Genomic DNA, 25437 nt, shown 5'->3' with positions numbered 1-25437 from the left:
CCGTGATGTCTGGGAGTAATTTTCTGCAAATAAAACGGTGCGCGCTGTAGCGTAAAACGAGCGCGCCCACGCTGTCCGCGTCGCAGCTCTGACGTCACCTCCAGCCCCCTCGGTTAAATTAGCCTGACTAACGGGGACCACCGCTAAGCTAGCACGTTAGCATCTGGTTTTATGCGCGCAGTTGCGTGAATCCTGTTTTGTACTTGACCGTGAACGATGGCCGGCAGCGCGGGAGAATGGTGCCTGATGGAGAGCGACCCCGGGGTGTTCACCGAGCTCATCAAAGGTTTCGGTGAGTGGCGCGGAGCTAAAGGGTTAGCCGCTCATTCAATGTAGCATCGCGAGGCTAATGCGACGGCGCTAGCTAGCTAGCCGCTCTGCAGCTAACGACAGCGTACAAATTAGCTAGCGTTGACTTAACGCGTGGAAATGGAGGTAAACAAATCTACGCAGCATGACAGTGAAGTAGTCCAGAGCACGTGTGTTGTTAACGGCCACACTGACGCTGTTTTCTCATGGAGGTTGCATGTAGTGTTTGGGCTAGCTTAGCTTATTTACTCAGGCTAGCTAGCTGGCTAGCATTACTCAGCGTTCAAAACAACGGCTGGTGAAAAACCATTTATTGTATTTATTTATTTAATCTTTATTTAATCAGGCAGTCGCATTGAAATCAGGATGTATTTTCCAACAGAGGAATGAGAACAAGAAACACAATCAGCAACAAACAATTAAACACGAGCAACAACAACAAAACAACACAGTGCAAATCAATTAATAAAAACAGTCACATAGTGAAGGTGTTAGATCTCCGAGGGGAACGAAGACATGACTTCACTAACACACAGGTAGTGTTCACCTTCATGTCCAAAGTGTGACCGACTGTCCGATGCTTCATTTGTCCCCCGTCAGGCTGCAAAGGATCCCAGGTGGAGGAGATCTGGAGCATGGAGCCCGAGAACTTTGACAACTTGAAGTGAGTCCACGTGTGCACCGTTACGATCCCAGTGATGACAGGACTTCACCTAATCTCTCTGCTCTGTCCTCCCCAGACCGGTTCACGGCCTGATTTTCCTGTTCAAGTGGCAGCCGGGCGAAGAGCCAGCAGGTTCCATTGTCCAGGACTCCAGACTCGACCACATCTTCTTTGCAAAACAGGCGAGTAGAGATAAGAAAAGGTTTATATGTACCGTTACGGGGAAATCTGCTGTGTTCAAGAGGTTTCCCAGAAGATTTATAGTCATTTCAAAACATGACGGACGTGAGAGGGAACACAACTTAGCACCAAGGTCCCAATAAGCAATACTACAATTAATAAACTGAGCAGGAGTCAGCAAATTAATACAATGAAATGGCAGCAAAGGGAATCGTAGAAGTAGAAACATCAGTAAAGGTAATGATTAAGTAAATGTACGATATAAACACATTGAAATATATATAGTAAACAGTATATTTAAAGTTTACAGTATTACACATATGACACAGAAGTTCCCTGATAGAAACTGAGTATGGTGCAGTTACCTGTCAAAACCTTTTAGTATTGTTTTTGTAGTAAACTTGCACGTTGAGTGTTTTTAATATTAACATAATATTATGATGCAGCTGTTGTGTAGGTAACTGCACGTCCGTCACCAAGATAACAGTTTTTATGGAAGTGTGTCCTTCCTGTTGCATTTGACTCAATATCTCTAATGGAAACTTAATTTAAAATTCATCAGCAGGGTTATTAAAATGTTTTTACTGTCTAAGATCATCAGAAAACACAGTGAAAATCTCCATCACGATTTTCTTCAATCAACAGTCCAGAAGTAATAATGACTCGCTTTTCTGATGAGTAAGACAAGGAAGCAAAACTTAAATGTTTTATCAAATAGAAAAATAGTTGCCAATTATTTCTCTGTCAATCAACTAATACATTCATCTTTAAAGTTCTGATGATGAGAAACAAGCTTTGGTATATGTACATGCAAGACATCATCATATGAAATAACACATAAGTTCAGTTACCTTGAGTAACTAACATAATGAGTTTGATAATGAAGTCTATGCTTCTGCATTAACTAGCAATATGACATAACCCCCAAAAATGATATTTCTTTATATGGACACGAGCATTAACATTCAATTGTCGGATTTAAAACTTTGTTCACTCTAGATTTGCAAAGAAACAAGCACTTGTAGAAATTGTAAAACCACAAAATCAGATTATTAAAGTGTGCTCTCTTTCCCCGAGAGCATCAATAACGTACGATGTGTTTGTGTCTGTTTTCAGGTCATCAACAACGCTTGTGCGACGCAGGCGATTGTCAGCGTTCTGCTCAACTGTTCCCATTCTGACATGTTGCTCGGAGACACGCTGACAGAGTTCAGAGAGTTCTCACAGAGTTTCGACGCTGCTGTATGTTCACGGTATTTTTGTCTTGAATCCCAAAAAAAACTGTGGCTTTGGTTTTGTTTTGAATTGTGTGATGTTTAGTTTTTTTCAGGGACTTTGCTTGTTTTCTGTTGTTTCTTATTTTTAAACCTTCCCATTTTATGTTCAGTGTCGGGAACATTAAAATTCAAATAATAAGTGGTAAATTATTCATCGCTATTTCCCCAAAAAACCCACTTTTAATGCTTTTCCCCCTCAGAGGAGAAAGTCATTACACAACTCTCTACAACATCCCCCCCTTCTATCTATAGCAGACAGTTTTATCCTCTTACCTTTTAAAAACTGCGATGACTCAGTCCGTGCCGCACTAATATTCTGGAGAACTTTCTGATTTATGATGCTTGACTTCTTCGGTTTGGAAAAACCCAAATTATTCCTACCTAGACGTGACATTAACGATGCCAACATCTCACGAGGGACAATGAGCAAAGGCTGAAATGGTTTTATGATATAATCTATACATATATAGGCATAGAAGCAACAAATATGACATCTATCTTTAATTGTAATTGTAATTATATTGCAATTAACATGCTGATGAATGTAGAATTTGCTGGATACAGGGTTTCATCCCCCCCACAGCATGTTTTAAGCCCGGGGGTTACACAGTCAGCGTTGTAATCATGCATCTCCCGCTCTCCTCAGATGAAAGGTTTGGCTCTCAGCAACTCTGAAGTGATCCGACAAGTTCACAACAGCTTTGCCAGGTGAGCTCCCGTTCGTATCACATCCAGCTGGAGACGAGAGGTTTGATTGGCCTCGTGTTATTTTTAGCTCCTCGTTCCCACCAGGAGAAACACGATTGGCCCATTTGTCGCTAACGCACCAGTTTACGCTTTGCAAAATATACCCGTACGAGACCAGTTCATTTATTGGACATTCCTATAGTTTTTCAGTGCTGATTTTCCTCTATACCTGATCTATACGTATTTTTGAGGAGGCTGATGCTGATATTAGGAGTATTGCAATACTTATATGTATTTATTTATGTTTGTGTGTATATATTTAAATGTATTTTACAGTTAAACTCTGAAGTATATAAAAAACAATACATAAAAACAGCAACTTAATATACAGAACTTGAATTAATAAAGATAATTATGTTAATGTAAACTGTAAATTCACATATTTTCTAAATAGTTAATTCTGTAAGTTTTTCATATCGTCAAACAAACCGATAACGATTTGTCATTTCAGCCAATTTTTATCCAATAAATCAGTCGGGTTCTGGTTCATCAATCATATTTAGCATCTCAGTGAATTATAACATTTAGAATTGAGGATAAATTACATTTAACAGTTAAAACATCACACTTTTTATCGATACGCGAGACCAGACATTATTCCCACTTCAGTACTTTTGCATTTTTTATGTTTGCAGACAGCAAATGTTTGAATTCGATGCAAAGCCGTCAGCGAAGGACGAGGACGCCTTCCACTTTGTGAGCTACGTCCCTGTGAACGGCCGACTATACGAGTTGGACGGACTTCGAGAGGGACCCATTGACCTGGGTAAGCAGGAGAACAACGGTATCTGTTGTTTTTCTTTTTATCGCATTAAGGTTTCAGCTCCAGATCCGGCAGTTTGATGTTTAAGGTCACTCTGCGTGAGGCCCCCACTGTGCACAGCTGAATACTGGGCTTGTTGGCCTCGGTCAATTTCCCCTGAAACTGCCCGTTTTTATGATGATGATGATGATGATGATGAACGGTGTGTGCTGGCTGTGGTTGTGTGTAAACAAACTCCTGAAGTCTCATTTATCCCCGTCTGTGTTTCTCCAGGTGCCTGCACCCAGGACGACTGGATCAGCGCCGTTCGCCCAGTGATTGAGAAAAGAATACAGAAGTAATTATCTTTTGTGTGTATAGAACATTTTTGGATTAACAAAGTGCACAGGGTTCAAGCAACACTATGTAACGTGTAGTGAGCAACAGCGCCCTCTGCAGCCACATGCAGGGACTAATTCTGTTGGGCTCTGTGTCCGAGCAATGAAGTGGTTTTATCTTTCACTTTATTTTAAAACACCCAGCAGGGATTTGCTGTATGTTCAGGTTGGACTTTGATGCCAGAAATTAATTAAAGTATTGTGTCATCGAGACATTTCTCATTCTTTATGATTTATTAGACCTTAATTATAGTTTCAGGTTGTACAAAGCAAAGTTTACATTCAACTTGTATTTCTTCCAGCTGAATACTTCCCTGGTTTTCTCAGAGTGTATCATTCTGTTCTCGCTGAACTTGGCTGGTTTTCCTCCCCAGGTACAGTGAGGGAGAGATCCGATTCAACCTAATGGCCATTGTGTCGGACAGAAAGATGATTTACGAGAGGAAAATCGCGGAGCTCCAGACTCAGCTCACCGAGGTGAGTGGCAGCACAAGAGCTGAATCCAGCGCAGGAATGACAAAGAATCATTTATTATTTTTCGCTCTCTTCCATGGGAGACCACATTTGAAATGCATCACTTGTCAGCTTTCAGAAAGTTAGAGATGGTAGCTGTGGTTTGCTTGAAGATAATGGTGAGTTGGGGGCTGCGTGCACTCACCTGTCATGTTTCTCACATCGAATGGAAGGAATGGTGACTGAGATGCACCTGCAGTATCTGCATCCATCCAGCTGTAGGACAAATGAGTCCATACATTTTGATGTAAAGATATAAACATCTTGGTGCTCATATTGACGGCTCACTAACATGGTGTGTTCATGTGGAGAACCTTTTGTTTTCGACTTTAACAGAGGATTTAGTCTTTAAGAAGACTTTCACTGTGAGCTACATTAACTGCATCAGGCTCAGGTCGGGTCGGGGGTGCCTGTTGGGGTCGGTTGGTTTTCTTTTGGGGGGTCGGACCAGTTCGGATCAGAGCTGCTCTCTAGTAGGAGGACTGTCTCTCTCTCCTTTTAGATGCCCACACTCGACATTTAGAGCAGGGTTTTCTTTTTGTAGGAGCTTCAATGTTTGATGTATTTATGTGTGTGTGCACTTTGCTATATGTTATGTGATGCAGTGGCTTGGAGCCCAAGACAAGTTTAGATTTGGTACAAGAAAGTATATTTTACCTTACCTAACAGTACTGATGTCCACTATATGACAACTAGTAGAATACGTGTGGAAAAAAGAGGCACAATTCTGATATATTCAGGATAATCTGTGACACGTGTATTGTGCAAGAGAGAGATTAAGGATTAACAGCTGATGCCACACCCTCATCATCACTGGGTGTTGACACAAGGTTCTGTTCCACCTGTAGACCATCACACCTTAGTGATGACTAGATACACGCCTTAAATACACATCCGCATTAGTCCTGCAAGGTTGACCCTTCAACCACTGAAGGAATAAATGTGAATAACTCAAGTCCGGGACGTGCATCAGGGTTTCTGCAGGTTCTTAAAAAGTCTAAAATCCTGATACTCATCTGAATTTCAGGTCATAACTATTTATTATATATATATTCTCTATTAGGTTACTTCACCATGTCGTCAATTTTGGGATTTCTGGGACTCCAATATTCCTTTATGTCTGTGAAGGGTCAATTTGACAAAGCTAATAGTGGGATTATGTGAGTTTAATCAAAATGAGCATTTTCAGTGTGCTGATTAATGTTATCTTTCCCCCCCGTTCCCACTAGTCAGGATATGTCCTGTATGTATAGAAACCTGTTTCCCCCTCTGTTTCCAGGACGAACCGATGGACACAGACCAGAGCAGCACGTTCCTCAGCTCCATCCAGTCAGAGATCGCCAAGTACCAGCTCCTTATTGAAGAGGAGAATCAGAAACTTAAAAGATATAAGGTGGGTTTCCCCTCAGCACCACATTCCCTACTATTACATTATGTCTTTCAAATTCATTGTGGTAGAAGTAGAGGGAGAACGTACATGACAGTACAGTTTTCCCTCCTGCCTCTTAATAAACCAGCACATTATAAATGCATGTACTGTTTTTGCTGCAGTGTTTTCTGAATGTCGATTTCCTCCCATCACCACATCATTTTTTCCTTCACATCTCCTGTTTGTGTGCGTCGTTGCAGATTGAAAACATTCGACGAAAGCACAACTACCTTCCTTTCATCATGGAGCTTCTGAAGACACTGGCAGAGTACCAGCAGTTAATACCCCTGGTGGAGAAGGTAGATTCACATTCACATGTTTCTTTATTTATTTATTACTGTAGCTTTTGGCAGCACTGTTTGCTTTCAGTGGATGAGTCTGTGGGAAGGTTTAAAGGAAGCAACATGACATTTTGAAACGCAGTTATTTCTCCTCTTTATGAAACGTACATGATTTCTAATATCTTGGATGTCAACAACCTGTATTTTTTTTTTTAAAGACATTCAAGGACAAATAATAAAATACTTACTAGGTGACCTTTCCTTCCTGTGAACCTTGAAATTAGTTACAAACATAATTAAACTGATCTAAGATGTTTGGAAAACCAGAGCTGCAGTGTTTATATTGTCCACTAGAGGTCACACAGATGCCTTAGCTAATGATTGAGAGTTTTTAGTTGAGTATTAAGAACTAAGGCACCAAATACAAAAAACAACACTTAACTTACCACTTGAAAACAAACACCTAAGTCCTGAAGGTTTTTTTGAAGAGCTGACAGAATTTACAAAAACTTAAATTTCTCAGCCTCTGATGCAGATTGAAACATGACGTAAAAACATTTGATACCTTAAACATTTGTCTTTCATTGTTGATCATTGATTTCTCCCTAAAGTTCTTGAACATTTTGTCAAACGCTAATAAAGCCGTTGAACTTCCAGAGACCTGAAAAACATCTCTGATCGAACGAGCCATAGTCAGCGGTTCAGCAGGAACTTCACCTGCGTCTGAATCTTATTAATTGTTATATTCATCGTTTTCGTCAGTGAGAAAATGCACACAAGTATTTTCCGGCTCTAAAGGGAGAAGCACGCAAATGCTGCATCAGGTCTCAATGGGTGAAGGAGCCACAGTATTAGATTCTGTATTATTGTCTGATTTCTGTGTGAATGAACAATACTGATGAAAGTACCTCTGTTTGTCTCGCCAGGCGAAGGAGAAGCAGAGCGCCAAAAAAGCTCAGGAGGCCAAGTGAGCAAGGACGCACTTCATCAAGAGAAGCCTCTGGTTACACACACACAGACACATCCAGAACCCCCCCCACACAGTCACTCTTTCATCAGTGAGCCACATACTGATACTGTACATCATGCGTCATATTCATATTAGCGACCGTGGGTGGTCTGCGGCACTTCCTCGCTGTGGCGTCCTGTGAACCGCACGGACACGAAGAACCGAACTGCAGGTGTAGCAGAGAGACTCTCGGCAACAACCCTCTCTCCATGTGTGTCCCATCCGCTCTATTGCATGATAGAAGGAAAGATGTGCTCGAATTATGTCCTGTCTTATTTTCATAATAAAATGTGTAGATGTTTATGAAATGGTTTTGCTTTTCGTTGCCGGAATTCCAAAACCCTAATTCCAAAATCAATTTTTCTATAATGGATCGGATCCTTTTTGTTTTTCCCGCTCGGTGGATCTTTGCCACCACCTGCTGGTGCAGTAGAGGACTGTTGACTGTTTATAGTACATGACAAAAATCTGATGAGCTTTAATTTAACATTATAAATCAAATAGACAATCTAAATAAACGATTGGACAAGATAAACACTGAATCTTATAAAAACTTGATCAACAATCCAACATGTAGATCCGTGTGACCTGTCGAGGGCCCGCTGACACTCGGCCAAGTCCTTATAAGTGCATCGTTAAGAAAGGAAACAAACTTAGGGACTTGTGTGGTTTTTGGAGAGTTTCCCGCAGCAGTGTGTGTGTGTTTTGTGTGTGTTCGTGTGTGTGCGTTGATGTTTAGGACATGGGAGTCTGACGTGGCCTCTGATTTATCCTGTAAATCAACTTCTTGCTTGCACTGGGTAATGAAGCCGTACTTGTCTGACTTACGGGGCCACGCTGTGTCCTGAGGCCTGCGTACTCTGACGTCTCTGCAGTCTCCTCACCCACACTAGAACGTGGCCCTTGTTCTATTTCTGGTCTCCAGTGTTTACATACACACCTTAAGCACTCGTTGGATCAGAGCCTGGTCGCCTGTTTCCAAGCTGCTTCATGACAACAAATGTAAACACGCAGGTTTTACTACCAGTTCATAGTGAGAACAGTGTGTGCGTGTTGTGTTGTTCTTTCTGAGCTTTCCTGGTGACTGTGCCAGCGTTCACAAATATCTTTACTCCCTAACCACACACGTTAATTATCACCTTGTCTCCTTGTCGCTATTGTTTCCTTTTGTAATTGACTGATGTCACACAACTTACTGTAGAATGTGTGGTGGTTGGACGGTGGAGCTGATGCAACAAAAAGGAGCGAGAAGTAAAAATAGATGACGTCTGCTGCGTAATGGAATGTGTGCTGCGTCGGCCGACTTCAAGGTCAAGGAAAGTGTATTTGTCCAGTGTATTATCACATGCAGCCTCTTGTGGAGTTGTTCCAAACTCGGATGAGGACCAGGCCTTTAAAAAATAAAATTAGCGCCCGAGTATCAACAAACAAACGTTATCAGCGTTGATTGCACTTCTGATTTATTGCTTATTGGAAAACGTCAGGAAAAGAACTCGAGATGTGTTGCATTATTCTCTGAACAGCAGTCGGAAACTTCAAGGCATTTAATTAAGCTACTTTTCTTTTTGATATATTTGTCAAGTCCAAAAAATTGGAGCCAGCAAATGTTTTGTAGATAAAGAAGATTAGTAGGTTGTCATAAGTAAAATTAGGACACGATGAACAGAGAAAACTTTGGCAGAGGCAATTCAAAGACAAATCATCTGTCAGTCGACCGTAAACACTAAAATAGATGTTGAAAATACTTTACAGGAATAAGAAGAAAGTGAAAATGCTTCTTCGGTTTCATGCTAAACCACCCGAGAGGTAAAACTGCTAGCTTAAAATTGGATTATAAAAAACCCAGTAATAATGAAAAGAATCCAGTATGAACCCAGTCCAGCCAGTGGGGTTCAAACCGTTCACGTTCAGATCACAGATCTCCTCTCAGCTGTAGAGCTGCAGAGCACATGGTTGCTGTCGAGCTGCAGCTTTACACCATGACCTCATCACAGCTCGACAGCAGGTCTGAGGAGGAGGGGGGGGGGAGCTCTCAGCTTTTTAGGAACAAGGTGCAGACGTCTGGACACCGTCAGCCTCCACTATGAGTGCAGAGGACGACTCCCTCTGCTGTCAGTCACGCTGTTCTCTCACTCGCACCTTGAGGCACCGGGGGCCATTGTTACAGTACGCAAACCCAGCTGTGCAGAGAGGAATGCCTTGCTCCAAGAAAGATGAGGAATGTTGTTTTGAAACGTTCGGGACATTGTCTCTGGAAATATGTCGGTGGACAGTTTGTGCTGTTATTGAGTCTGAGCTCTTTTCTTTAACCAAACACTCAGAGAGATCATCGTGTATCCAAACCACTTCCAGTTCGGACACAGTCGGTAAACATTTGGAAAATACGCCTTCTTAAAATACCTTTATCCTGCGTGCTGGATGGACTTTCCCCAAACTTGACCTTTTGGATGTTATTGGCTAAAGGTCGAGCTCAACAAAAATATCTCCTGGAAAACACTTTCTCAAAGATATCTCCATAAATTAAAGGGCTAGAGAGACGATATAATGCTTATAACGTTATAATGTCTAACATCAAAAATACAATATTTTGAGGTTTCTCTGCAGCCGAGTGTAACCAATAAGATTAGAAACACAATCTTCAGCTTATTTAAATTAATAAGTCACTTGTCATATGGTATAAATGACGTCATGATATCGCATTTTATATACAATATATAAAAAGAATCGCCCCTCTGGTATTTTTCATTTCTATCTGAGGAATACTCACCTATGATGACACTGTCTTTAAAAAGACATCAGGCATTTTACTGGCTTATGTTTAGTAAAGCTGCTGCAATATTCTATTTATAATATATTCATTTACGTTGGATTAAATAAATACTTTAATGTGTGAAAGTATGTGCCCACTAATATTCAACACAGCTCTTTGGACTTGATATTTGATTTATATTTGACAGGAGGATATAAAAACATAACTCCACCTCTGTCATATCTGTAGATGATCTACGGTTTGTTAACCGTCTCAAAGTCGAGCTGGAAAAGTGTCTATTTTGTGTTCACAACTTTTTTCTCATTGACCTGAGTTGAGAACATTTAGCATTGGTAAACATTTGTATGTATAATAAATGTGTAAATAATATAAATAATGTTACTTTGATGAAATCAAGGAATAATTTGCTAGATCAATTTTGAGATGTGGGTGAAGTTTTGTTAAACAGATGATTTCCAAAGTTTCCCAGTGAACCTCTTTCATTCAGTTAGGAAATAAAAGCATCGAAGCAGAATTTCAGCACCGAAGAACAAAGTTTATTTCTCCCTCTGCTCTGAACTTTCAGTATCACAAAACATTACAATATTCACAATAAATATCATTGTCAGAAACATCAGTCAACACAGTCCTCAGTAAAATTTGCGAATGTTATGTAAAGTAAAATGCGTAAACTGGTGTAAATCCACCCGAGCGGCGAGGCGTCGGCGTCACACAGGACGTCCTGCAGCATCGACTCCTCTCGCTCGCTCTGTTAATGCAGTGACGCTACGACGGCCTTTTCCTGAGCGGCTCCAGTGCTCAGAATATCAAACTCTTAACAGCACAGCGAGGAAAGTGCAGGTAAAGTCCCAGTGAGGAAAAATGTAACCTTAATCCCATCTGGTTGAAATGCTGTGTACCGCCTGCAGCGCCACAGAGCGTCACCGCGGAACGCTCCCAGCAGGACGGACTGGAAATGGCTTCAGATTTCTTTTTTTTGCATTTCCCACACTCGCCGTTAATGTTTATGCTCAGGATTTGCGTTCGGGTCTATTATCCTGAGGCGGGGCCATCTTCAGTGGCCTCATCTCCCGGTCACAGTGGTAAACAAATGGCTGCAGGAGTGGGCGATCAGTTCGACCAGGGCCTAATGTGCTTGGCCTCCGCCCGGGAACACAGTTCTTTGTAGAGGTCGGAGTTGATGAATCTCGGGTACGAGTTGTTCTCCATCAGGCTGTAGACTTTCTTCTGAGCTGCCAGGAAGCTGGTCACCGTCGGGTCGTCCAGGCTTTGGACGATGCTGTTCTTTGTGTGGTAATCCAGGTTTATCTGAGCAGGAGAGAAACATCCAGAGTGAGACGACGTCCATATTTAATAAGGAACATTGCAATGAATAAACAAAGGCATCTGTTTGCTGTTACCTCCTTGGGAGCATCGTTTTTAATGAACTCCTCGTAAATGTCGTTGGCCTTGGACACCAGCTCTTTGTGCGATGTGAGCGTGCTGAATTCTTCACAGGCCGTCCAGAACTCGATGTTCTCCTCGCAGAACTCCGACTTCAGGAAGATACAAAAGATCATTTTCCCGTCTGCGGAGGAAGAGAGAGGGAGACGTGTTAAAACCGTGGAAACACGTCCATACGGTGTAAGGTGGAGTTTTATTGATGCCAATAAACCCCGGTTAACTCGGCCCACGGCCGACCGTGTGACCTTTGAGTAATCGCGCAGCAGCAGCGATGCAGAGAGCGACACTTACATTTATGACTGAGTAGTTTGTCGAGTGACTGCGCCCATTGGTTCACGTCATCGGGACTCGGCCTGAGGGGAGAGAGCAGAGGTTGTGTAAGACACCAGTAAAGTAGAAGAATCCACAGATTTGAGCTTTTTCCAATTAATTCTTTTCAAACTTTAGGTTCTGATTTTATGCCCATGCTATAATATAATATTTAGAATTTAGTTATTTATTTACAAGCATAAAATCATAAGGTTTAGTTTGGTTTCTTTTATCCATAACACAATTTATACATATTAAACATGCAACAATACAGCAACAATTACTATGGATATATAAACACAAAATCAATATAAAATAAAAATAAATAAATCTGACTAAAACCAAGGTAATAAAAATGTCAAATTATGCAAAATAAGACAAAACAAAAACTATAACATGTAGTTAAATGCATGCAAAATACAAAAGAAAGAGTTCAGTGCCGTACCTGTATCGTCTGTTTCTCACGAGATGTAAGACTGAGTGTGAAGAGTTTGTCTTCAGGAGAAATCTTATTCTGCTTCTCCAGTTTTTCCTCCTGCAAAAAGAAAATTAAGACAACTTGTTAGTGGTTTGTGTCAGCGTGAGTCCCAGTGATGTCCCATCATAACCAGGAACCCCCCCATCAAACTCCAGATGGACTTACTTTAACCCCATCCCCTCTGGGAACAGGTCAGCAGGTGTCAGACAGTCAGTGAACGCCATGTTTACAAGGTTCTCTCTCATGGTTCAATATCCTCCCTCTTGACTTGTCAGGCCACTTTATAGTTTCTCTGCAGGGTGTGATGGGCGGGAGGCGGGGACTGGAAAGACAGGTCTTTAACGCGATTGGCTCGGCCCTGTGTAAACAAAACGACTTCTCCCTGGTATGACTCTCAGGCAGTGATTGGCTACGACTGCATAAACATTCCCCCTCACTATCCCGTAGGCTTCCACTTCCAAGCGTAAGGTCGAGATGTGACGTACGTTTCAGACTCGATGTTCTGATTCCTCACAAAAAGCTCCGTCAGGGACGAGTGGAACTTTTTCTCTCCTCCTTTTTTCCCTTGAGAACATTTTTCTGCCCAAAGTGCAGCTGCTCTGGGATTCGTATCCAGACACATTCACCGAGCATCTGCCACATTCACACTTTTACTTTCTGCACCTCATTTAAACAAACAAAGGTGCATCTTACTTTGAAGAGATGAAGGTTCCCAGGATGTTAAGTCGTTAAACTGCCCTGTGCCTCATTTGTGACCACTTCTGATTCATTGTCCCTTTGCAACACTACATGAGCTGTGCATATCTCCTGGGTGAGTCACACTGGGAGTGAAGCGTTACCTCGTCAAGTTATAACAGGTCGGAGCAAAGGTAATGACGAGGCTTTGTACTCTCACCTCAACAGGATGCTGCCTGTTAATTCCGCTCATATTTAGTGAATAAAAAAAAACTGATGGAATCAAACCTGCAAGGACGTGAAAGGTTTTAGACGTTTGTTTTTGTTTGACGTGTTTTGAAAAGAGCAGATTTCAGAAAACAGTTGAGACTGCTTCTCTCGAAATGAAGAAATTGACCATTTATAGCAAAAAGGGTAACGCAGTCAGATTTAGCGGATAAGCCCTCGAAGGGTCAGCGATGAGATGCTGCCAGGAGAACTGATCCCCCTTCAACAAACACATGCACGGATAGAAAATGTTATTAAAGTCAACAGCACCAGGAGCTGCAGCACCGTAGGAGGAGGTCGGGGGGGAAGCTACGGCAGCAGAGTGGAAGTTTTCAGGCCGATGACGGATAAATGAGTCGGGGAAAATTACGCAGCTGATTATAGCTCATGAGCTTTTATAGGTGATGCAAGTAAAAGTCCGGTCTGATCTTGTTGAGATTCAGTTAAAGGTGAAAGATGAAGATCTGGAGGATGAGGAACTCCACGTAAAGGGACAAACGTAGCTCAGTCATATTATCACCAAAGCACAGCTAAAGACCTGGGTCATGTTTTTGGTTTTGCCTTTTGCCAACAGACCCCCCGACTCTTTGGCTGCTAGCTTTTTTTAAAGAATATTCTGCTGCAGGAGATGGATCCAGCGAGAACAAAATCCAAAACAAAACAAAGAGTCTGACGCTGACAATTTTCTCTCCGAGCTGCAAAATGAGTGAATTCTGTCTAAGCACATTGCTGCATGTGACCCACGATCGATTTGTACGATCAAAATATTGATTAATGGCACCAAATCTGTACGATAATATAGATTCATCCTGTGTTTTTAGCGTCAGTTAAATCTATACAAGTGGTAACAGGACACTGATGTACAGGATCTGATCTTTGGTGGCAAATCAAGTCATAAGTTAACCAAACATCAGCTGATCCATCTATCTGAGGTATCTTCTTCAATAGGTTGTGCACGAGGTGACACTTATTACACTCCAGCTGATCTGTTTAGGTAAACGTGCCGGATGTCATGCACAGATCTTTCTGTTCTTGCTCGTACAATACACTCTATTGTGTTCACGTAGTCACGGCTGCAGTGCAGAGGCAGGTGATTCAAATGCGTAATTCAGCTGCACCTGCGGGTCCGGGCTCATCTGTCGCAGGGCGAGTAACCCACACCACCTCCACGAGCTGGCACCGGCAGCGCCAGGTTTCCATTCGCTCATTGTTTGAAATAGTTTCACATTCTGTTGTCACAGGTACAAATTGTCCGCTGTGACTCGATAGAGCGCGAGAGGAGAACATTCTGTATGAGATAGAATGTAATAATATTATATTATATTATACTACTTATACTAATACGAGTATATATAGTATAATAATAATACAGTAAATGTAAAAGTGCATGCAAAACATAGTGAGTGCAAGCTTTGTGTGGTTGGTGGAAGAAACCGTACAACGTTGAAAACACTGCTGGACAACGTCACTATTCAAGCACAGTGGAGTTTTTATTCCAGTAACAAAGGCTGGACATCGATATCATTTCCCAGAAGCCCTAAAAGAGCATCTATGTTGTGGTAGACGCATATGTAAAGAATAATCAAATTTTGTTCCGTACTATCGACGCTTTCGTGCGTCTGCGTCACCTGCTGTGTTGTGATGCTCAGCGGCCCCCCCCTGTGTTAGACCAGTTGGAGATCTGTTGGGTGAAAACACGGCGTTGGCCTTGTGTGTTTATTATGATGTGCAGACTGTGTGTAAGCAGCTGTCGGTTTGGAAGTGGACGGCGAGCGGAGCCAAGTTTCCACTAAGACTCGAGGTCTGTCCTTACGCAGGAGGTGATTCCCAGCACCGGAGAGCAGAGCTTGTCCTCTTCTTGTGTTCTGGATGTTTTTTGGTACCAGTGAAGTCCGGCTGCACTCTCAACCTTCTGCTCAGCCCAAGAACCAGGAGCCTAAACTTAGCAATGAAGCTTCACGTGACTGAAGGAAAATAAGCAGCGCATCATAAGCTGCTTTCAGACGTGCACAGGACATTTGCTTGATATTGGGGGTGTTGTATGTGAGAATGCAGATGGGAATCCAAATATCTCAGGATGAAATAGAGGAGACACACACACACACACGGAGACACAGATGAAGATGTCAGCTCGGAAAACTTTTGACAATAAAGGTGGACGACAGTGTTTATGTTCTTTAAACAACAACACGCCATGTCCCGCCTCCTGTAGCTCTGCACAGCCGCCTCGGAGTGTTGTGGACATTTTCCTGTTGTTGTGACTGTGTCTGTCCCCCCGGCCGCTTTCCGCATATGTGAAAGGAAAACTCTGGAAAATTACCGGAGCCACGTTTTCTTAGTTCGTGTATTAGACCGGAGCGATTCAATGGATTTTGGGAGCCGCAGGCCGAGCGGACCTGAACCACATCAAACAATTCCTTTTTTTATCAAAACTATAAATAAAATGATCAAAGTGCAGACTGCATAAGATGAATAATAGTAAAATAGAGATGGTTTAAGTGCTATGTTGATATTCTTCAACCAAACCTCTGAAATTACGAACCTCTTGGCTTTACCCTGTTGCAGCACGATCATAATAAAGGCCAGTATGACTTCAAATGGGGACATTCTGCATGTGGAAGGTCGGCAGAAACAAAACACAGCCACAGTGTATGCATATACTATATATATATATATAAATATACACTACACAGAGTAGACACCACCAACATGAACCACTTCGGTCTGCACGTGCACTCAAGTCCAAAACAATCGCTAAGTGGAAAGAAATTAAAAGAACAATGGACCTGAACCTGATTTTCCACTACACGGTCTGTAACATGTAATTAAAGATCAGGTAAAAACGTAGATGTGGGATATAAATAACCAAGCTGGCGAGCTGCAGCGGATTTGTGCACGTAACCAACAGGAACGCTTCTCACGGTGAATCGGGGTCAGAGCGAACGTGACAGACGTGACGTTTCAATTAAGGGGACAATTAAAACTGAGTAGATATTGAATGTTCATCATCAATAAAACTGCTGCGATTATTTTTAAGTAATCGATACGTCATAATTGTTTTATTAAGTCTATTTTCTTACAGTGGCTCCATCCTCTGCACACAGCGATGCAGGAAGTCAGAAAATAAATATTTGATGTGTCCCACTTTCATAATTCAACTCATCGAGGGTGTGGAGCCTTTGACTGTTTGAGGTTGGTTTCCTTTTTTCATTTCCTTGTCTTTGTTCATACTATTTCCTGTTGGAACAAAACAGTAAAGTGCATTGATTTCTAACATGAGTGTGGAATCTGGATGAAGCTGACATCTCCTCTCTGTCATTCAGATAAACACGGACGTGCAGATGAACCCAGAGTAGAATTCCACCTCCGCCGCCTGCGTCTTCATTAGCATAACGTCTGTTGTGTGTCAACCGCTGATCGCCCCAAGTGGGCGTGTCCTTCATGTGGTCAGGTTAAGGTTATTACCTCAACGACTGAGGTGTTATTTCTGTCTGGCCTCCTCCTGTGTACATGTACACTGACACCAGCAGTGGTTGATGTGGTTTGACTGGGACCTGCTTTTCCTGTATTTTTCAGTTGTCAGGCAGGCTGAGACGAGAACTGTCGATGCAGCCTTCCTGCCCCGGGCAATGGTCCAGGTTGGCAACACAGCGTCTCCATGGTGACGGGTACATGTTGTGTTGGTGTCACAGCAGGTAATGAACATACCTGCCTTTTGTTTTCGAGGCACGTTGACCCCATCAGGGTTCTAGGTGAGCTACGACAACTTGTTTTGAGACGGTTTTATTTGAAGTAGAATCCTCGAACCCCAAATGTTAATCCTAGTTGATGCCCAAAAAGAGTTTCCCGGGGAAATCTAAGAGCGTATGCAAAGTTGAGCAAGTTGAGCACCATGAAGTAGTCGCAGTCAAGTTTTTTTAACCCAATTCAGTGGCGGCATCCTTCAGAGGACTTGGTCTCCGAAGACATGGCCGACGTGTACTTCACAAAGCCTGAGCTGAAATCTGAGGGTCTGGTGTACGCAGGATTTCCTCTTGGCGTCCCCAGCTTGTCCCGCTCTTACTATTTCTACTTTGAGCGGCTGCGTTTCCTGCCTTTGAGCTTTGTCTTCAGCGTGCAATGAACCCTGGGATAGGTTTGCTGAAGGGATCCACCCGTTGGATCTTTTGTTGCTCGGGAATGGAAGGATGCATTTGAAGGAACCTTCGAAATCGGATGGTCTTCAAATGCAGCCCCTGAAGGATGCCGTCCCTGAAATGGGACACAGCTATAGACTGTTTATAAAGATGGCCGACATGACGGCCCCCAAAAGTTAAGCCAAAACATCTTGATCGCCCCCTAGTGGATGGCTGCAGCAAAGGTCAAAAGTCAATTTTGCACAGCAGGAGGAAGATGAAAGTCCATCTTTATACACAGTCTACAGTCAGAGTACATAAACATACACATCTATATTTATGTATTTGTTTCATTCTCACAGTGGCGGTAGACGATAAACTTCCCTGGACCACAGGGAGAAGTAGCAGAAGTAAAGCAGAACATTATATTTGCTGCAGCCAAAACCAGGAACATTTATTTATAGACACCGATAAAATACAAGAAAAGCAAACACAGAAATGTCTCATTCAAATCTCGTTAATTATGATGCAGTTAAAGGAATGAGCTGCCAATTTGGGGAATTAATGTTTTCTTGATTATAACTCATAGAATCGTTTCCTGGTTTGAGCCATGCAGTCATCGTGACCTTTTCAGAAGAGCTCATGCTCCTCTTATGTAACTCATACAGTGATTCACAAATGCAAATCTACGCCTCAGCAATGACTGTGATTTGTGTGTCTTCACACACCTGTGACACCTTAACTGTCACCAATCTATTCACCCTCCCTGTTGGCTTCATCATCATTATCGTTCTCTGGGCTTTGTGCCACGAAGGAGTGACCTCCAAACTTTCATCCTCTTCTTTTGTCTCCTGCCTCAGAAGCTCATCAGTGCTGGTGGACTCATTCTGAAACAGCTCTGTCCCCCCCCTCCCACGTGTCTCAGGTCAGAATCCTGACATGTCCGAAGTTCGGGATTCACATTAGACATTAGATCTGTCTTTAAAAAAGCCGCTGTAGGTGCGATACTGAAAACATTGACATTGACACCAGTGGCAGATACACTTGAGCAAACTTAAATAAAAGAGCAACATGACGCACCGGTGAAAAAGACCAGAGGCTAACTCCTCTACTGGAATGGAGTCAATCGCCTTTTTTAGCAGGTTTGATCTTGTTTAAAAAAACCTGTGTATACCTGTTAACTTTGGTGTATAATACCCCCCCCCCACCGCCAACACTTCTGCATCATCATAATATCTCACAAATTTCGTTTGTACAAAGATTTATATTCTATTCTATTCTATTCTATCAGTAGCGTACTGTATGTGGTTGTAGCATTTTCAGATTAAGCTTTAAAATATCACTATTTTCTTTGAGGGGCGACATGGTGGTTTGCACCGTCACCTCACAGCGTGGAGGTCCTCGGTTCTATTCCCGGTTCAGCCAGAGTTTGTATGTTCTCCCTGTGTCTGTGTGAGTTTTCTCCCTGTGTCTAAAGTCATGCAGACTCGGGTTCAGTCACCTGAAGACTCTATACTGACCGGAGGTGTGAATGTAAATGGTCGTGTGAAATGAAGATCGAATATTACTTTAAAATAGTTTCCATTGATCGGGCTGGTGAGTGAAAAGAGACGGTGAGCAGCTCAAAACGAAGCAAAGGGACGTGAACACATTGAAAACTCAAAGCAACAGAACAACACTAGTGACTTTACAGTGTTAAAGATGTGTGTTGTTTCTGTCCAAAGCCGACGTCCTACTTTCCTGCTTCAACTGTCCTGGAGTTCCTGGAGAACTGCAGTCAACACTTACAGTTCAGGAATAGGGGGGGGGCTATCACTGCCCAAACATTTAAATTCCAAACCTGTGTGTGTTTGTACTGAACGCCGTGTGAAGAATGCACACAGAGCACAAACACACACATACGCACACAAACTGCAGAGGGAACCTCCCTCTTTACGGAAGCTGATAATTCACATTACACAGCCCGTGGGCGTAATTGAGAGTTTAAAAAGAACATATCAGGACCGGTTCATATCAAAAGATGCAGGCTCCGCCCCGACAAGAATTACACTCATAAACCTGGAGCTGGCAGCTGTGATCAAACATCTTGCAACAGCTTGGCTCGACGGAGAGTTTAAGGTGTTGTCTCCGATTCGTCTCGGCACGTCGTCGCATTTCTCTGCTGACAAACAGTTGTCTGTGGTGCAGTAAATCTTTTACAAGCTTGTTGCACAGTATGACCGCAATTTGGTTTGCAAATGTTCTACATGTCTTATCCAGATCTATCCCATAATGCACCGTGCTGTCCTATCTGCATTTTAAGGGCAAAGCTGCAGAGTCCACTTTGGGTTTTGTTCCACGTGCAGGTGACCAGTAACGTAGCTGTTAGCGTGGTACGTTATTGTCGTAAAGGAATCAAACCATTACTGACTTCATCTTTTGCTGTTTATTTGGGAAGTTTGAATCTCACATGCACAGTGTGGAAGTTACTCAGTGGCTTCTGCAGTGGCACAACTCAACACGTCACATACACGCACACATGGAAGCACGTGGCAGCGCCGTCGGACCTGTCCAAAACTTACAGTTCGATCTTTGAAGGTTATTTGAAAATAGTGGTTTCTGTGCGCTGATGCTCATGACACCCATTAAACACAGATACTGCTCTTCAGGATAAAAGAAGCTTCAGCTGCTGCATTTAAAACCTTTTTCCTCCAAAAGGAAAGTGGGCATCTGTCTGTGTGACTCACACACAATCAGCTGATACAGAGGCTGCACTAACTCAGACGTTGAAGAAGCAACGTAACATTAAAACATAAGACTTGAGGGCAGCATGGACGCTCACAGCAGGAATACACCCAGCGTCGTGTTAATTAGAGGAGACGTATGTTCAAGAAATGTTTTTTTAATGAGTGAAAACCACACATTAACGTATTTCTTACTATTATCATTTATTTCAGGAACAAAAATAGATGATGTTCCAGCGCTGCCTTTCAGGGATGCTCATGTCCGAACTCCCTTTAGCTCCCTAATTCAAACCATGCACCTGGGTCAGTATCTGCCTGGTGGAGGAGGGGGGGGGTCATTCTCAGTAGATAAGGTTCAGTCAGACAGGGTTAGTGACATAGTTATGATGCACGAACCTGAACTGTCTCAGTTACCTAACAAGTTCTACAGTCAGACGTCAGCGTTGCGTGATTTGGGGTTTATACAGATTTTCATTTTTCCTCCGTCAGCAGAGTGTCATCATTGCATCATATTCCATAATCCACTTCCTTGGGCCCTTAAAGGTACACAGGCCAAGTGTGGAGCCAACAAGATGAACTGTTCTCAGGATTTGTGAGACTGAGGTTTTTTCTTGAATCAGATAAAAAAGTAAATATCTCAACATCTTCTCATGTTTTCTCACAGAGCAGAAAGACATTAATGTGAATCTCTCATGAACTAATCAATTACATTTATTTATATTTGAAAGGCTGTAGAGAAAACACACCCGTCTGTTGAATAGTGCTTCATTCCAGAGAAAATCTCATTTCTCACATCAGTGACTGATTTCATAAGAAACTGGAAGTCTGGGCCTTCCTGTTTTTTAAAAGCAGCACAAATCACTCGAAGCACTTGATTTTCAAGTTCACAGAATAACAGGAAACTGCGAGCACCAATATCCTTCGTCAGATGTGACTCGGATACGTTTTTTGCTTTGATGTCATTTCCTGTAATGTTTGAAAACACAGGTTGCAACTCACAGCCATCGAGTCAAAGCTCCTATTCGGTATTTTTCTTAATATTAATCTTATTTACTGCTTTTCTCGTTAAAGGAATCTGTTTTTTTATTGATTCAACTGCTGGAAATGTCTGAATATGAGAGACCACAAGCAACATTAAAAACACACACACATATATATTCTGTCACTTATAGGACGGAGGATGAAGTCCGGCCATCGGCTGCTTCTCCACAACAAGTGAAGATAACTGCTCCTCTGACGAGAACTTGGCACAGCCTCCGTGTTTCCATCCCGATGCGGTGGAGTGAAGCTTTAAACACGCAACAGACAATCGCTGTGCAAACATCCCATCGCTTCGTTCTGACGCCGTGTTTAAGATCTATTTCACTGTCGCCTTTAAACAGACCACAACACTGACACCACGGCGGCGAGCGCTAAAAAAGCCGCGGCGTGAAAATCCAAGAGCGGGGGGGGACAAAAAAATGAAGGTCACTTACTTCAAAGTGAGCAATTTAAATAATTTAATGTCATTCAAATCACTAACAGTTGAACAAGCACGTCAGCACTGCAACAGAGGTTGTACTCAAATGGTGACAAGTAACAATAAATAATGAAACGTTGAACTTTTTAAAGTCAATTAACTATGAACTCCCTAAGAACACATTGAAACAACATGGTTTGGAAAAGCAGGAGTAAGGCCCATCCTCAGGGTATATGAGGAGTTTTAACATCCCATCATGCATTGTGATACTAGTTCTACTACATCTCCACTCGTAGTTTATTCAATAAAATCACAACCGTCGACACAAGAGGTTTTTTTTTTATACTGTGGCCAGAAGTCGTGCGCTGAGGAATTAAATCAGACACCACCGGCCGTCAGTGTTAAGATGCTGTGACTTCATATTAAGATTCAACACAAAAAATGTGCACGGTTATGTTTTGTCATCATTCAAAAATATAATTTACTTTTGTTGTTTGAATACTGCCACCTTAAAGATGGTAAAATATTTGCACAAAAATGTCACAGGACCACAGGAAGCTTAAGACTAAAAAAAAAACATCAGCGTCAGTTTTTAAAACCTCACATCAGTCCAATCTAGAAAAAAATATCCTTTTGAAGTTTCCCAGAATGCCTCTTGCCTCTGAACTCAGTGGCCTTCTGCTTCACTCAGGATGACATGTGACTCGGAGCTCCTCCTTCCGCTGTGGGTTTGATTCTGTCTCTGGAGCATCGGCCGGCTCTTTCTGTGACAGCTCATCGTGTGTCAGTGGCAGTTAAGTGCGAACAACTAGATACACACACACACACACACACACACATGCAACTACTCGAGTGCGACAGTTGCACAGTCTCACATCCTCAATCTTTTATCTGCACAGGAAACACCTCTGCAAAGAAGGAGCGCAGGCTGCTCCACGGTCAGTTGCGAGCGTCAGCGGGCGCCACTGATTCATTCACAAAGTGCTCAGTTCGCCTACGAACACACACACACACGTATCCTCCGGTGCACGGTGCACGCTACAGGGTGGTAAGGCTGTTTCTTCTGTGGTGCTCAGTGTGGGGATCCTGCCTGTGACTACAAGACACGGTCTGCCTCTGGATCTAGTGCCAGCGGCGAGGTGCGAGGCCTCTGTGCGTGTCCGTGTGCCGCGCAGGTCGACTCGCCTTCCTCCTTTGTTGTCGGCCCTTCCTCTGGAAGGAGCTCAAACATTCCAGTTATGGGTTTTCATGTCCGTTCTTTCTCTTTCTCTCTCTCTCGCTCTCTCTCTCTCTCTCCCCCCCTCCGACTGTGCTTTCATCCCTTCGTGGCATCGGCGGCGAGGTTTTCCAGGAGAGTTCTATAAATGTCAGAGCGGAGGAACCGTGGGTACGAGTCTCTCTCCATCAGCCCGAAAACTATCTTCTGAGCGTCGTCGAAGCAGTGCGTGGTGGGAGTCTTGACGTTCCTTTTGATCTGCTCTCGGGTGTGATAGTCGATGTTGATCTGGAATGAGGCACATGGAGAGGAATGAGGGCAACTGAGCCAGGAGCCAGAGATTTGAGCAGCAGGCACCGTGATTCCCTTTCATTTCGTCTGATTTAATCATACACAAAGATTTACGTTTGGAGCAGTGTGTGTGTGTGTGTGTGTTTGTGTGTGTGTGTGTGTGTGTGTGTGTGTGTGTGTGTGTGAATGAATGAGCAGTCTTTACCTCTTTTGGAGATTCTGCTTTGATGAACTGCTCATAAATCTTCTTGGCCCGTGAGGACATTCTGAACGAAGACTTGATCTTCTTGTAGTCCTCGCAGGTGAGCCAGAACTCAATATTCTCATCGCTGTATTCAGACTTGAGGAAGTTACGAAAGGTTGCCAGTCCATCTGAAGCAAGAGAGATTTAAAAAAAACAACTTAAAACTCATATTCTCACAAACATAATTCACTGTTTTTGCAGTATTCTCATCTTTGGGGAGGGGTGGGGGAATGCAACCTACATTTAGACTCCAGAAGCCTTTCCAGTGACTGTGACCATTGTTGGGTATCTTCTAAACTTAGCCTGCTGGGAGAGAATGCAAAAGGGATTACTCAACCAGAATCAAATTTGGGTGAAATAAAGCTGGGAGAGCTGCAGAGGCTGCGAGGGACGCAGAGAGCAGCCTAATCAGGAAAAGCAAAGCGGATGTGCTTATCAAATATGTACCCAAATAAAAAAAAGAAGAGATATGTTGGTGTGTGTGTGTGCATGCGGAGCCAAAGCAAACATGGTGTCTGTGGTTCATTTGAATCCTTCCATGATGCCATAGATGGAAGTGATAGGAGCAGGCCGGCTATTTTAGAACCGCAAATGTATGCAAAACACTCCATAAGTTGTCCTTACCTCTCCGAGCTGGACGAGTGTGAGAACATGCACTGCAGTCTGCACATGAAGTTCTTTCCACTGTGTAGAGATAAGAAAAACGTTTAAAATATGAATTCCTGATGGATTTTTGCTGCTGCTCGATTAGTTTCAAAGTGTCAAAGCATGCTGGCTATCTGTTAGGAATCAGAAAGAAAAACTGCGTGCGGTGGGTTCACTTAAGATTAAATAATAAAAAATATCCTTTTGAAATTCAAGCCTCGTATGAAATAGACAATTTAACAAAAATCTAAACTACTTCTTTTTTAGCGAGTTCACTGGAAACTCCGGCTCGAGAAAGTTTCACTCACATGTTCTTGTTTCTCTTCCTGTCATCTTTGTCCATGATGAAGTGCTGTGAGTTGAGTGGGTCGGCGGTTAGGCTGGGCATTGTTTTGTTAAGTCCACACTCTCAGGCTCTCGGTCCTGGTCATGCTGCGGCTGAGAGACACTTAGGAGGGTTCCCCCTGCGATGTGCCTTTATATACCAAGGTTTCCTGTTGCCATGGGACTGGGGCTGCTGGGATACATCAGCAGTTCAGCCCAGAGCGAAGAGGAAGCACCCCTTCCTCCTCCCCCCCCCCGGGTTCCTCCCCTCTCCTCCTGCCTCACCGTTGGAAACAACACACGCTGCACTGAATGTACGATTCCCTCGTCTGGTCGCCTGACTCCCTACTATGTCTCTCTGCTTCCTCTCCATCTGGGCGTCCCCTCCTCCCGACTGGACGAGCCAGACGAGACAATCCGCGCTGTGTTCACATTATTATTAGTCTTTCAGAACAGATGCAAATGACAGTGATGGTGATAGGCAAATCGTGACCTTACCGTGTTTTGACACAGGACGAATGGAAGAACTCTCTGTCCCTCGGAGGGAAAACGTTGGCATCAATCCATCGCACAAAGGCAACTTTATTCAGAGAGCACATTTCATAACAAAGACATTTTAACGTGCTTTACATTTAGAAAGTCGTCAAAAACAAACCATTTGGCATGTGCTTCACAGTGGCACAGCAATACAGATAACGACAAAGCAGCATGGAAACACACACACACATCCTTGCACTTTTATCTTACTGAGGACACTCATTGGCATCATGCAACCCCTTACCCTAACCTGCACCATCACCTTGAACTTCTTCTAACCCTAAAATCAAGTCTGAACCCTCAAACTGCTCATTGAAAGTGGCCCAGAAAGTGATTACTGACCAAAATCTCCTCACTTTCCCAAAATGCACCTTGTTCCATAAGGTCTAGGC

The 25437-nt window shown here is 43.0% G+C and overlaps 3 protein-coding genes across 4 annotated transcripts; 1 reads left to right on the top strand and 2 right to left on the bottom strand.

Annotated features, from left to right (window-relative positions):
* Positions 1-82: 82 nt before the first annotated feature.
* On the top strand, positions 83-7850 carry uchl5 (ubiquitin carboxyl-terminal hydrolase L5). The gene is made up of 11 exons (XM_035177070.2): positions 83-292; positions 910-973; positions 1050-1155; positions 2270-2395; positions 3077-3138; positions 3813-3943; positions 4214-4277; positions 4692-4794; positions 6110-6223; positions 6460-6558; positions 7467-7850. Exons 1-11 carry the CDS (start codon positions 217-219, stop codon positions 7509-7511), a joined length of 990 nt encoding a protein of 329 aa, XP_035032961.1. The 5' UTR covers positions 83-216; the 3' UTR covers positions 7512-7850.
* A 2983-nt stretch (positions 7851-10833) lies between these two features.
* Positions 10834-12870, bottom strand: LOC118121296 (regulator of G-protein signaling 2). The gene is made up of 5 exons (XM_035177071.2): positions 12715-12870; positions 12517-12606; positions 12054-12115; positions 11720-11886; positions 10834-11627 (listed from the first exon to the last, which is right to left on the bottom strand). Exons 1-5 carry the CDS (start codon positions 12792-12794, stop codon positions 11430-11432), a joined length of 597 nt encoding a protein of 198 aa, XP_035032962.2. The 5' UTR covers positions 12795-12870; the 3' UTR covers positions 10834-11429.
* An 8934-nt stretch (positions 12871-21804) lies between these two features.
* Positions 21805-24736, bottom strand: LOC118121577 (regulator of G-protein signaling 21). 2 transcript variants are annotated; one of them, XM_035177575.2, is made up of 5 exons: positions 24493-24736; positions 24164-24223; positions 23781-23842; positions 23501-23667; positions 21805-23292 (listed from the first exon to the last, which is right to left on the bottom strand). In XM_035177575.2, the coding sequence occupies exons 1-5, from the start codon at positions 24570-24572 to the stop codon at positions 23104-23106; spliced, it is 558 nt and encodes a 185-aa protein (XP_035033466.1). In that variant the 5' UTR covers positions 24573-24736; the 3' UTR covers positions 21805-23103. The 2 variants fall into 2 exon arrangements, with proteins under 2 accessions (XP_035033466.1, XP_035033465.1); XM_035177574.2 differs by having other exon boundaries at positions 23781-23845; positions 24493-24734.
* Positions 24737-25437: the final 701 nt, after the last annotated feature.

Source organism: Hippoglossus stenolepis, chromosome 14 (genome assembly GCF_022539355.2).
Source record: "Hippoglossus stenolepis isolate QCI-W04-F060 chromosome 14, HSTE1.2, whole genome shotgun sequence".
Taxonomy (NCBI): domain Eukaryota; kingdom Metazoa; phylum Chordata; class Actinopteri; order Pleuronectiformes; family Pleuronectidae; genus Hippoglossus; species Hippoglossus stenolepis.
This window is presented reverse-complemented; position numbering and strand designations above follow the sequence as displayed.

Excerpts from the sequence above, each read along its gene's own strand:
- LOC118121296 (XM_035177071.2), bottom strand. The coding sequence starts at position 12,794 with ATGAGAGAGAACCTTGTAAACATGGCGTTCACTGACTGTCTGACACCT. Across the intron at positions 12,607-12,714 it reads CCAGAGGGGATGGGGTTAAA|GAGGAAAAACTGGAGAAGCA; the intron begins GTAAGTCCATCT and ends TTCTTTTTGCAG. Across the intron at positions 12,116-12,516 it reads GTGAGAAACAGACGATACAG|GCCGAGTCCCGATGACGTGA; the intron begins GTACGGCACTGA and ends CTCTCCCCTCAG.
- uchl5 (XM_035177070.2), top strand. The coding sequence starts at position 217 with ATGGCCGGCAGCGCGGGAGAATGGTGCCTGATGGAGAGCGACCCCGGG. Across the intron at positions 293-909 it reads CGAGCTCATCAAAGGTTTCG|GCTGCAAAGGATCCCAGGTG; the intron begins GTGAGTGGCGCG and ends GTCCCCCGTCAG. Across the intron at positions 4,795-6,109 it reads TCCAGACTCAGCTCACCGAG|GACGAACCGATGGACACAGA; the intron begins GTGAGTGGCAGC and ends CTCTGTTTCCAG.
- LOC118121577 (XM_035177574.2), bottom strand. The coding sequence starts at position 24,572 with ATGCCCAGCCTAACCGCCGACCCACTCAACTCACAGCACTTCATCATG. Across the intron at positions 23,668-23,780 it reads AAGGCTTCTGGAGTCTAAAT|ATGGACTGGCAACCTTTCGT; the intron begins GTAGGTTGCATT and ends CTCTTGCTTCAG. Across the intron at positions 23,293-23,500 it reads AAGCAGAATCTCCAAAAGAG|ATCAACATCGACTATCACAC; the intron begins GTAAAGACTGCT and ends GCCTCATTCCAG.